This window comes from Hyperolius riggenbachi, chromosome 3 (assembly GCF_040937935.1).
Source record: "Hyperolius riggenbachi isolate aHypRig1 chromosome 3, aHypRig1.pri, whole genome shotgun sequence".
Lineage (NCBI taxonomy): Eukaryota > Metazoa > Chordata > Amphibia > Anura > Hyperoliidae > Hyperolius > Hyperolius riggenbachi.
The window spans coordinates 358,920,882-358,934,708 of NC_090648.1; the positions used below are offsets into that span (position 1 = coordinate 358,920,882).

The 13,827-nt window shown below is 42.3% G+C and overlaps 1 protein-coding gene across 3 annotated transcripts in view; it reads left to right on the plus strand.

Annotated features, from left to right (window-relative positions):
- Positions 1-13,827, plus strand: part of LOC137561539 (uncharacterized) — a 170,126-nt gene that overhangs the window by 136,943 nt on the left and 19,356 nt on the right. For all 3 annotated transcript variants that reach the window (XM_068272851.1, XM_068272852.1, XM_068272853.1), the window contains one exon: positions 1,843-1,884. In XM_068272851.1, the coding sequence (XP_068128952.1) occupies positions 1,843-1,884 (42 nt within the window). The remainder of the gene's footprint in view (positions 1-1,842; positions 1,885-13,827) is intronic.

A 13,827-nucleotide genomic window follows, 5' to 3' on the forward strand; every position in this document is an offset into this window, starting at 1 on the left:
CTGAGCGGATCATCACACCACTCTTGTCAAAGGAAGGAGTGATCCTTTGAATGCCTGGATAAATCTACTGTAAGCATCTCAAACACCTGAAGCACAGGGCGTAGCCTCCAACAATGACTAAACTGTATGGCACATGATGATTATTTAGGGTTCTTTGTTGGTGGGGAAGATGAGGAGGAGGCATGTCTGGGCACCAATGACCCCATACAGTTTGGGTGAACAGGCTTGGCATCTTCCCACAATTGGCGTAGCATGCCATTAAAGTTCTTTCTTACCCGATATCCCATGTCTTGTGAAAAAGAAACTTCAGTGCTGCTGGTGGAATGGTCAAAGACAATCAATCACTAATGTGAGAAGATAATGGCCATCATCTCACTTTTTAAAAAATAAAGTGAGAGATGGGTTACTAACAAGTATAATCCATTCACCACTGATTTCACAGATTGATGCCAGAAATATGAGAATACAAGCTGCTTTTATTAACCCAAACCACTGCTGACATCCACCACACTCTCTAATGCAACAATCAATTTTTGGAAGTGTTAATAGAAAAAATAATAATAATAATAATTAAAAAAAAAAAAAAAAAAAAAAATTGTTCCGCTTTATGGACACTGGCTCAATGCAGTTTTTACATTCCCCCCATGTTTTCCAACTACAGCAAATTTTAATGTATTACGTTTAGTAGTAAGAGTACACTTTAAAAAATGCTTTCTAGATTTTAAGGCTCAGACACACTATAAGCGCTTTTCTGAGCACTTTTTTGGCCATCAGAGCTTTCTGAGAGTTTTTTTTTTTTTTTTTAAATGCTCCCATTGACTTACATTAAAATTGTGGTAAAATCATCACAATCACAATTTTACCGTGATCTTACCACAATTTTAATGTAAGTCAATGGGAGTGCTTTTTAAAAAGCTTTCAGAAAGCTGATGGCCAAAATGCGCTCAGAAAAGCGCTTATAGTGTGTTTGAGCCCTAAATCTAGGAAATAATAAATGTAAAACAAATGTAAATTGGATTGACTGTCAAATAACATGGATTCTTTTTTTTTTTAATTAATAAATAAATAAAAAATAAATATTTTTTTTTCTACTTTAAATTGCATCCAGTTATACATTTTCAAACTCATGGTACATTTCAATTACACTCCCTTTAAAATCATGGCAACTTTACTTAACGTATATAGCCTCAGAAATGTCCATAATACAGTATAAGTAATTAGCAGCACATACCAGGACATTCATTCTTAAGATAGCCAATGGGGGGCAGCATAGTGTGTCGTCCATCTGACTGTGGGTATTATAAAATTGTAGTGCACTAAAAATACACTATGAGGGCTGGTACACACCGAGCGGGTCTTCTTGCGTTTTTACAGCCGCTTGCGGCTGTGGATACGCTAGGGTAATGTATTTCAATGGGGTAGTTCACACCAGAGCGGGAGGCGTTTTGCTGAAACGCATATTCCCTGGCTGAGGCATTTTTTGGATTGCGGAGGCGTTTCTGCCTCCAATGTTAAGTATAGGAAAAACGCAAACCGCTCTGAAAAACGCCAGTTCGGAGCGGTTTTGCAGGCGTTTTTGTTACAGAAGCTGTTCAGTAGCAGCTTTACTGTAACAATATATGAAATCTACTCACCAAAAACGCTACCCAAAAAAAACGCAAAACGCTAGGTGAAACGCTTCATAAAAATAAGAAAAAGAGTTTCAAAAACCGCTAGCGTTTTGCGGGTGGCACCTGTCCCATAGATGCACTCCTGAGAGCAGCAGGCTTGACATTTCATTATTATTATGAACTTCATAAAAATTATGTAATACTTGTTTATTTTATTTATTTTTTTATTCAGAAAGCGCTGAAGTGTATTCTTACACCAGAAAATCCTATACAAGTAAGGTTTTAATATATTTTCCCATTTAACATTTTCATTTTTTTATGCATAGAGTATTCTAGATTTCTTTAAAGGACAATTGTAGTGAGAGGTATGTGGAGGCTGCCACATATATTTCCTTTTAAACAATACCAGTTTCCTGGCAGCCCTGCTGATCTATTAGGCTTAAGTAATGTCTGAATAATTAGGACTCGTTTCCACTGTGCGCGGCATGCATCTTGCGAGACGCGATGCCGGCACAGCTGTGACTTGCCTCGCAGCCGAATCCCTCTAGCCGTGCTATGCGCGGCTATGGGATTTGGACAGGTGGTGCGATCATTATGCTGCAGGGCCTCACATTTTTCCCTGTCCACGAATTCGGATGCTCTGCATAGCCTTTTATAGGCTGCCAAATTCCAACCGAATTTGTGACCGGGGAATCGGCCCATTTTTGCATGAATGGAAACCTAACCTAACACGAGAAACAAGCATGCAGCTAATCTTGTCACATCTGACAATGTCAGAAATACCCATTCTGCTGCATGCTTGTTAAGGGTATATGGCTAAAAGTATTAGAAGCAGAGGGATCAGCAGGATAACCAGACAACTGGTATTACTTAAAAAGAAAATAAATATGGCAGCCTCTCACTACAGTTGTCCTTTATGAGTAATCCAGTTCATTTACAGATTTGTTGTATAAAATATAAAACTAACAACAAGTATGTCCCTCATTTGTACCCCTTTGGAGGTGGTTCATAACGGTTTGAGAAGGTCTTATATATACAAAACTTGGCCCTAGTCTAGTTTGTAAGGAATAGGGGACCCAACATTAAACACTATCCACACCACCAACCGAATATGTTTAATGAAGTTATACGAGTGGAGGCGGTTGCCGAAGCAAGTGTCCTGCCCAAAGCCCGGAGGTCAAATGCCGTGTGCATGGTTCCTGGTGTGCCATTTCAATTTTAGTGTTTCTCCCTGGGTTCCCCATTTCTTATAAAGTAGTGGACATGACCAGCTTACCGCGAGCAAGAAGCATCCTACTAGTTTTAATGCCGGGTCCCCTCGAGTAAACTAGTAAACAAAACTTTGCAGTTACACAGCTGTAAGTCACCTAGTTTCCAAGGTTTTGCCAAGCTCATACCAAAGTTAATAAACATGAAGCCCTGTTAAAAGGAAACTGAGGTTACAGACAAATGAAAGCCGCCATAATCATGTTCCTGTTCAGTTGCCTGGTAGTCCTGCTAATCTTTCTGGTTGGTAGAGTCTAAATCACACACCTGAAACAAGCATGCAGCTAATCTTGTTGTCAGATTTTAGTCAGAAACATCTGATCTACCTGCTTGTTTAGGGTCCATGGCTAATAGAGGCAGTGGATCAGCAGGACAGTCAGGCAATGTGTATTGTTTAAAAAGAAAAATAATATGTCAGCATTTGTTCTATCTATAAGTATGTTGCAGTTCATTTCCAATGTATAAGGAAAATGCCACATTTCCTAGTAATCCGTTGTCACTTTCACTGGTGTTGGGGCAGCTTCTTCCAGGTGTAGTCTAAGTCGCCACCTAGGTTCTTTTTCACAGGGGTTGTAAGACTTTGGTGCTGGTGACCACCTGATCACAGTCCCTGAATAGGCCCCTGGAAACAGGGAGGACAGATGTCACCACAAAGTGGCGATAGTTGGTAGTTAGTGAGGAAAGTGTCTCTAATTTTCATAAAGGGGCACTATGGACAAAAATTGTAAAATTTAAAATAGGTGCAAACATATACAAAATAAGAAGTATGCTTTTTTCCAGAGTAAAATGAGCCATACATTACTTTTCTCCTATGTTGCTGTCACTTACAGTAGATAGTAGAAATCTGACAGAAGTGACACGTTTTGGACTAGTCCATCTCTTCATGGGGGATTCTCCGGGATTTATGTATTTTTCAAAAGCACTTAGTGAATGGCAGTTGCTCTGTCCAACTGCCAAAAAACTGTGCAGCGAGCAGGGAAGCTGGCCGGCATCATTGTTTAAATTCTTTTTAGGAAATATCTTTATGAAGAATAAAAGCCTTGCTGAGAATCCCCTATGAAGAGATGGACTAGTCCAAAACCTGTCACTTCTGTCAGATTTCTACTACCTACTGTAAGTGACAGCAACATAGGAGAAAAGTAGAAAGACAAAAAACAAGAAACCGAGAGCCCAATCTGGTGTAGTAATTACTGCAGATTTTGGATAAGTTTGAGGATAATGAAAATATACTCACAAGTCTGGGTCACCACACAGGCGACCACTGAAAAAACTGGTGGGGAGAATTATCACCTGACCCCACTCAGGTTAAAAAGTAGCTCTCTGTAGATAGGAAGGAACGGGGATACACCCCTCCACCAAGGGTGGACTAAGATAATGCAAAAAAGAAGTAACAGAGGCGCCAAAGTAGGTTAAAATATATTAAGAACCGTCTAAAGGGAAGGAAATGGGTGGATTCACCTCCCTCAAGTATATAAATGACCAAACAGTATAAGCCGTTTAAGGCCAAAACCTTTTAATTTACAACAATTCTCCAAAAAATGCTGCAACGCGTTTCACGGGCCAAGCATCCCGCTTCATCAGGCAATTGTACAAGGAGAACTCTATAAAAAAACAAACATAAAAAACAAGACTAAGAGGTGCTAGGAATAGATCAATATCACAGCCAGTCATTTACAAATAAATCAGTTATTTTACAAGTCAATCCCCATTTGTGCAACAGTAGGTAATCAAATGTCCATCATGCCTTATTAGATAATAGAAGCCATTGTAACTCCAATGTGTATGATATAAACTGTAAGAAAACTCTTTTACCTGAATGTAAATATCCCTTTATGTCACTTCAATCAAAGACTGGTTCTGTAGCTTTAATACATAAATAACCCAAAAACCTCTGGGGATAGGTAATGAATCTTAAATGATCTCACATAAAAATGTGCATGGCGGCACCCATAAAGCCAAACTGTAACTTACCAATAGTAGATATATCTCTCTGCTAGAGCGCCTCTGTGAGGGGCTGCGGCGTCCAGCAGGCTTAATATAATATTACGTGGGCACCAAAACCCGGCCGCCCAGATGTTAGAACCGGAAGTCACGTTACGTCAGGATAGCGCTATGCGACGAGAAGTACGCATGACGCTTGGTGAGTACTAGTTCGGGTAGCGTGATGCGACGATAATGACGCATCCATGTGTTGGAAACAACAGGGCGGAGGCAGAAATGAGGTCGGTGACGCATGACGCTTGGTGAGTACTAGTTCGGGTAGCGTGATGCGACGATAATGACGCATCCATGTGTTGGAAACAACAGGGCGGAGGCGGAAATGAGGTCGCTACAATGTTAATTGGTATAGATGTGTGGCGCATGCCTGAAGGGGAAAATGCGGACTCGTTCGCCATATTGGTAATGGGAATGTATCCCTGACACCTGTTAGGGGATCGCTAAAGGAATATATAAAAGAATAAATAAACAACAAGGGCTGTACCCAGGGTAAAAATATATTGTTTCTCGATATGGAGGCTATCCCCCTTGGGTATAAAAGCTAAAAAATATATAGTATAAAACTCCGTCGATTGTATATAATGATACTACCCTCTAGTGGTGAAAAAGATTATTGTTGATCATAATTCCTGTGTTTAAAAATCAAGCAGAGGAGAGAAAAGGTTATTTTTTCGGAAAAAGACATCTATCTCCATACAACCAAGATCAGTCAATGATTAAGGATATGTATATATATGTATATATATATATATATATATATATATACAGGGTCTTCTCAAAAAATTAGCATATTGTGATAAAGTTCATTATTTTCTGTAATGTACTCATAAACATTAGACTTTCATATATTTTAGATTCAAATACACACAACAGAAGTAGTTCAAGCCTTTTATTGTTTTAATATTGATGATTTTGGCATACAGCTCATGAAAACCCAAATTTCCTATCTCAAAAAATTAGCATATTTCATCCGACTAATAAAAGAAAAGAGTTTTTAAAACAAAAAAAAGTCAACCTTCAAATAATTATGTTCAGTTATGCACTCAATACTTGGTCGGGAATCCTTTTGCAGAAATGACTGCTTCAATGCGGCGTGGCATGGAGACAATCAGCCTGTGGCACTGCTCAGGTGTTATGGAGGCCCAGGATGCTTCGATAGCGGCCTTAAGCTCATCCAGAGTGTTGGGTCTTGCGTCTCTCAACTTTCTCTTCACAATATCCCACAGATTCTCTATGGGGTTCAGGTCAGGAGAGTTGGCAGGTCAATTGAGTACAGTAATACCATGGTCAGTAAACCATTTACCAGTGGTTTTGGCACTGTGAGCAGGTGCCAGGTCGTGCTGAAAAATGTAATCTTCATCTCCATAAAGCTTTTCAGCAGATGGAAGCATGAAGTGCTCCAAAATCTCCTGATAACTAGCTGCATTGACCCTGCCCTTGATAAAACACAGTGGATCAACACCAGCAGCTGACATGGCACCCCAGACCATCACTGACTGTGGGTACTTGACACTGGACTTCAGGCATTTTGGCATTTTCCTCTAACCAGTCTTCCTCCAGACTCTGGCACCTTGATTTCTGAATTACATGTAAAAGTTGCTTTCATCTGAAAAAAGTACTTTGGACCACTGAGCAACAGTCCAGTGCTGCTTCTCTGTAGCCCAGGTCACTCACTTCTGCCGCTGTTTCTGGTTCAAAAGTGGGTTCATGCTTCCATCTGCTGAAAAGCTTTATGGAGATGAAGATTTCATTTTTCAGCACGACCGGGCACCTGCTCACAGTCCCAAAACCACTGGTAAATGGTTTACTGACCATGGTATTACTGTGCTCAATTGGCCTGCCAACTCTCCTGACCTGAACCCCATAGAGAATCTGTGGGATATTGTGAAGAGAAAGTTGAGAGACGCAAGACCCAACACTCTGGATGAGCTTAAGGCCGCTATCGAAGCATCCTGGGCTTCCATAACACCTGAGCAGTGCCACAGGCTGATTGCCTCCATGCCACGCCGCATTGAAGCAGTCAGTTCTGCAAAAGGATTCCCGACCAAGTATTGAGTGCATAACTGAACATAATTATTTGAAGGTTGACTTTTTTTTGTTTTAAAATCCCTTTTCTTTTATTGGTTGGATCAAATATGCTAATTTTTTGAGATAGGAAATTTGGGTTTTCATGAGCTGTATGCCAAAATCATCAATATTAAAACAATAAAAGGCTTGAACTACTTCAGTTGTGTGTATTTGAATCTAAAATATATGGAAGTCTAATGTTTATCAGTACATTACAGAAAATAATGAACTTTATCACAATATGCTAATTTTTTGAGAAGACCCTGTATATATATATGTATATATATATATATATATATATATATATATATATATATATATATATATATATATATATATTTACCCTGGGTACAGCCCTTGTTGTTTATTTATTCTGTTATATATTCCTTTAGCGATCCCCTAACAGGTGTCAGGGATAAATTCCCATTACCAATATGGCAGACGAGTCTGCATTTTCCCCTTCAGGCATGCGCCACACATCTATACCAATTAACATTGTGGCGACCTCATTTCTGCCTCCGCCCTGTTGTTTCCAACACATGGATGCGTCATTATCGTCGCATCACGCTACCCGAACTAGTACTCACCAAGCGTCATGCGTCACCGACCTCATTTCTGCCTCCGCCCTGTTGTTTCCAACACATGGATGCGTCATTATCGTCGCATCACGCTACCCAAACTAGTACTCACCAAGCGTCATGCGTACTTCTCGTCGCATAGCGCTACCCTGACGTAACGTGACTTCCGGTTCTAACATCTGGGCGGCCGGGTTTTGGCGCCCACGTAATATTATATTAAGCCTGCTGGACGCCGCAGCCCCTCACAGAGGCGCTCTAGCAGAGAGATAGATCTACTATTGGTAAGTTACAGTTTGGCTTTATGGGTGCTGCCATGCACATTTTTATGTGAGATCATTTAAGATTCATTACCTATCCCCAGAGGTTTTTGGGTTATTTATGTATTAAAGCTACAGAACCAGTCTTTGATTGAAGTGACATATAGGGATATTTACATTCAGGTAAAAGAGTTTTCTTACAGTTTATATCATACACATTGGAGTTACAATGGCTTCTATTATCTAATAAGGCATGATGGACATTTGATTACCTACTGTTGCACAAATGGGGATTGACTTGTAAAATAACTGATTTATTTGTAAATGACTGGCTGTGATATTGATCTATTCCTAGCACCTCTTAGTCTAGTTTTTTATGTTTGTTTTTTTATAGAGTTCTCCTTGGACAATTGCCTGATGAAGCGGGATGCTTGGCCCGTGAAACGCGTTGCAGCATTTTTTGGAGAATTGTTGTAAATTAAAAGGTTTTGGCCTTAAACGGCTTATACTGTTTGGTCATTTATATACTTGAGGGAGGTGAATCCACCCATTTCCTTCCCTTTAGACGGTTTTTAATATATTTTACCCTACTTTGGCGCCTCTGTTACTTCTTTTTTGCATAGGAGAAAAGTAATTTGTGGCTCATTTTACTTTGGAAAAAATGTACTTCTTATTTGTCTACGTTTGCACATACTTAAAATTTTACAATTTTTCGCCATAGTGCCCCTTTAACCATTTCAGCCCGCGGGTATTTTTCACCTTATGCATCAGAGCAATTTTCACCTCCCATTCATTAGCAAATAACTATGACTAATTATCATAATGAATTGATCTATATCTTGTTTTTTCCGTCACCAATTAGGCTTTCTTTGGGAGGTACATTTTGCTAAGAATTTATTTTTTTCTAAATGCATTTTAACAGGAATATTTTAAAAAAATGGAAACAATTCATTATTTCACAGTTTCCGGCCATTATTGCTTTAAAATAATACATGCTACCATAATTAAAACTGATGTATTTTATTTGCCCCGGTTATTACACCATTTAAATTATGTCCCTATCACAATGTATGGCACCAATATTTTATTTGGAAATAAAATGTGCATCTTCTCAGTTTTGCATTCATCACTATTTACAAGCTTATAATTTAAAAATGTCAGACCCGTAGGTAACTATTTATGTTTTTTTTTTTTTTTTTAATTGTAATTTTTTTTTTCATAAAAAATTTTATTTGGGTAATTTTTAGTGTGGGATAGAAACAGTTAATTTTAAATGTAATGTCCGTTTATTTTATGAAAAATATATGTAGATGTAGTTTTAGTATTTGGCCACAGTCAAAACTTTTTTTTAATCCTGTAAGCGAACGCTCTCACTTCCAGGAAGGGTATAGAGTCAGTGTTCCCCAACCCTGTCCTTAAGGCCCACCAACAGTGCATGTTTTGTGGAAATCCACACAGGTGTGATGATTTGCTCAGCTGCCTGTGCAGGCAGGCAGCTTTTTGACCATTGTTTTGATTTGCATGCTGCAGGACTCTGGAAAGAAAAGCTTCTGTCAGTTTTGCAGCTTGTGTTGCTGAGGAATTTGCATACATTAGTCATGCAAATCCCTTACCTGCCTTCTTTTGATGACTGGCACTATAAAAGCATTCTGCTCCCAGAATGCTTTGCTGGACATTTCCTTTCCATGGTCTGTTCCTGATGGACACTGCTGGAGTGTCAGCCATTGCTATCTAGTATAGTTAATTCCTGGGGGTTGCTTTAGGCTTCCCTTCTAGCCCAGTCAGGTTGTATTATCTGTATTGCCTGTTCTGCCTTGTCTTGCCTGTTGCCATTGTCCTGCCCCAAAGGTGGTCGACAGGAAATGGTTCTGATCTCTGTTCTTGGAGTATAGCTGGTGCAGCGGTTGCTACCAGCTATCTCTTCTGTTCTGTCTCCTGGGATCGCGCTAGCTACTTTTCGCTAGCGCTGGGGATCCTTCTGTTCTGCTACTCTGTACCTGGATCGCGCTAGCCACTTTTCGCTAGTGCTGTGGATCCTATCTCTCGCTTGTCCCTGTTTTCGTGTGTCTGTCTTGTCCGCTACGCTTGCTGCAGGCTCGGTGTGGTAACCGTTAAGCAAGTGCTCGCGTCCTCTGTTTCATGTTTGTATGTCGATGGTTAGTTAGGCGTGCTTGTCTCTATTGTGCTTATCACGTGGAGACCGCGCATAACCGCGTGCACTGTTGCGAATGAGTGCGGTGTTCGCGGTTAGCTAGCGTTTATTATTTTCCGTATCTCCTTATTGTATTATTTGCTGTGCTTTTGCTACCCTCGTATTCTATTCTGATCTGCCTTGTGTCACGTCTGGCGATCGCACCTCTCGCGATCGCGTTCCTATTTCATATCTGCTGTTGTGTGTGCGCGGTCGCGGAGTGGCGACTGGATTGGCGCACACACATACAACCTGTCCCTTTGCTCAATCTCATTCGCAATCGCCTCTCTTGCGATTGCGTTCTGCGCTTCGTACAATTCCTGTCTGGCACTTGTTAAGGTACAGAGGATTGGTTCCTCTGCACTCCCCAGCGCCATCTGCCGACAGGAATTTCCCTCTACAGGTGCGTAGCACCTTTTGCTGGGTGCCTGCAAATATACGCTTGTGGAGGATTTCCGCCGTGTCAGCGCACGCCGTTGTGCGCTGATCACGGAGAAAGTTCCACAATCGTTACAACAGGTAGTTAATCAGATCTGCTCCAACACTAATTACCCCACCTGTGAATGCTTGTGGTTTCTGGCAAAACATGTACTGTTGGTGGGCCTTGAGGACAGGGTTGGAGAACTCTGGTATAGAGGACAGGATTTTTTTTTTTTTATTAGAAAGACAGTGGTTTCTGATAAGAAGCCTTTGGTCTTTCTACCGGGGACTTAGATCAATGAATGGGAACAGGCATGTGGCTAATACAGTCAAACTTAACATCTGATTTGCATGTTTGTTCAGGGTCTATGGCTAAAAGTATTAACGTGGCCATACACTAATAGATGGCCACCAGATCGACTAACAGATAGATCCTTCTCTGATTTAATCTGATCAAAGAGAGATATAAATTTTGCCCATACACTGCACACAGGTTTTAATTGATTTCAGCATGAAATCGATTCAAAACCTGTGCAGCTGCCGCTTGCCTCACTGCCCCTGGCCTCCCCCCATTTGGGCTCCCCCGGCCAGCAGCAACAACATCACCTGTCCGGCCGGCGCGAGTCCCCGGGATCCATGCTGTCCCTCACTTCTTCCCCTCTTCCCTTCCTGTCACGCCCTGTGACTAGCAGAAGTTCATACAGTAGAGGGCGCGCTACTGTTTGAACTTTGGCTAGTCACAGGACACGACAGGAAGGGAGGAGGAGATGGAGAAAAAAGTGAGATGGATCCCGGGAACTTGCGCCAGCTGGGCAGGTGATAATGTTGCTGCCGATATGCTGCGTTGGTCGCTGCCGAATTGAACGCCACTAATGATGCGCACCCGACCCGCCAACTATCGTGCACATTTTTCTGTCGAGACTGATCGACTGAAACGACCGATGTTGGATGGCAATCGGTTGATCAGTGTTTGCATTAACGATTTCACAGCACATTCGATCACAGTGATCGAATCTGCTGTGTATCGGTGGGAAAATCGACCCAGTGTATGGGTTACTTAAGCGGTGATCAACAGGAAAGCCAGGCAACTGGTATTGTTTAATAGGAAATACATATGTCAGCCTCCATATCCCTCTCACTTCAGGTGTCCTTTAACCCCTTCAGGACTCAGCCTTTACCGCCCCTTAAGGACCAGCGCTGATTTCTAAGATCTGTGCTGGGTGGGCTCTACAGCCCCCAGCACAGATTAAATAACAGGCAGAGCAACCAGATCGCCCCCCTTTTTTCCCCACTAGGGGGATGATGTGCTGGGGGGGTTTGATCGCTCTTGCATGCGTGTGGGTGGTGGGGGGGGGGCACCTCAAAGCCCCCTCCATGGCAGGATTCCCCCTCTCCCTCTTCTCCCTCCCTGCCCCGGAGATCGGAGGCTGCACAGGAACGGATCTGTCCTGTGCAGCCTCTAATAGGCTCCTGCCTGTCATGTGACAGTGATCCCTGGCCGCTGATTGGCCGGGGATCGCTGATCTAGTACAACGCTGCTACTGTTAACAGCGTTGTAAAAATGTACACAAAGTGGATTATTTCCGCTTGTGTTTACATTTAGCCTGCGAGCCGCGATCGGCAGCCTGCGGGCTATTCACGGAGCCCCCGCTGTGAATGGACAGGAAGCAGCCGCTTGCGCGAGCGGCTGTTTCCTGATTAATTAGCCTGCAGCCGGCGACGCAGCTACCACTTTGCCGACGCACGTTATGAGTGGGCGGTCGGCAAGTGGGTCCGAGCTCAAAATAATAATGAAAATGGTACTCACCTGGGGCTTTCTGCAGACCACTGTAGGTCGGGAGGTCCCACGACGTCCATCTGGCTCTTCTCCCAGGCCTTCGCCAGATATGGTTCTCCTACGGCTTTCCGGCGACAATGGCCCGAGTGTCGGGCCAATTCTTCCGCATACGCAACCGCTGTCGTCACGCGCCGGCCGCCTCGCGTCATCACGCCGGCCACCATGATGACGCGAGGCGGCCGGCGCGTGACGACAGCGGTTGCGTATGTGGAAGAACTGGCCCGACAATCGGGCCAGTGTCGCCGGAAAGCCACCGGGGAGCCATATCTGGCGAAGGCCTGGGAGAAGAGCCAGATGGAGGTCGTGGGACCTCCCGACCTACGGTGGGCTGCAGAAAGCCCCAGGTGAGTACCATTTTCATTATTATTTTGAGCTCGGAGTCCCTTTAAGTCTTTCAAGCAATTAAAAAATAATAATAATAGAAATACATTCTAGTTATTTGTATGATTGGCACTGTACATGCACATGTTTTTCTCAAGAGTTTATTTCCACCTCAGTATTCCATTAAAGTAGACCTGAACTCTTGGACAGGACAGAAGGAAAACATACAGAAATACACCCTGTACATATTTACAAAGTTTAGCCTAATTTACCCTCATTTGTGTCTAAAAACAAGTTGTAATTTGATCTCTCCCTGTGTCACCTGACTGCCACAGCAGATAAACTCATTTGAAAGCACATGATGTTAACAATGTGTCTGCTTCCATGAAAGCAGGAAGTAGAAACAGTACAGATTTATTCCAGGATTTGTATCAGTTGTAACTAAGAAATGTTTTTTCTATAAAAGGTTATTATGCTGTTCTTTTAGAGCAGTGAGTGAACCCGAGTTCAGGTCCGCTTTAAAGGGTCAGAAAATACTGTGTCTAAACATAATATCTGAGTACCATATTTTATAAAACCTACATATTAATCAAATATTGATTTGTACACCTACTTGAGAAAAGTTTTTTTTAAATCATCTTAAAGAGTAACTGTCAGGCTGCAAAAGCTAATTTAAACCTCTATTCTCCTGTGTTAAACAGTTTAGAAGGAAGCCAAAAAGGCAATACTGAAGTTAAAAATCTCTGTTACTTTGATGTGTGCTGAACAGCAAGGCTGTAATTCCCAAGCTCGTAAGGAGGCCGGCAGGACGCATAACAGATACTGCAGAGCATTCTGGGGCTGCTTCTTCTCCCCAGTGAACTACCTTGGGTCCTCTCCTTCATTTCCCTATCACACCCTAAGGGCTGGAACCCACAGGAGCGCTTTTGGCAGCACTGCGATACGCTAGCAGTTTGCCAAAACGCTGGGCTAATGTTAATGGATGGGGCAACTTCCACAGGAGCGTTTGCGTTTCTCAGAAACGCAAACGCAGGACGTGCAGCATTTTGGGAGCGTTAGCGCTTCAATGTAAAGTATTGAACCGCTAGCGGAAACGCTCAGCAAAACCTAAACTGAGCGGTTTTGCTAGCGTTTTGCGGTTCAGCACACTGTAACAAAATGAAAAATAATTCACAGGACCAATCAGGATAAAAACGCAAAACGCAAAACGCTAGGCACCCGCTGGGGAAAAAAATACAATGTTGCAAAACACGACCAAAAACGCGCATGAATCCGCTTGCAA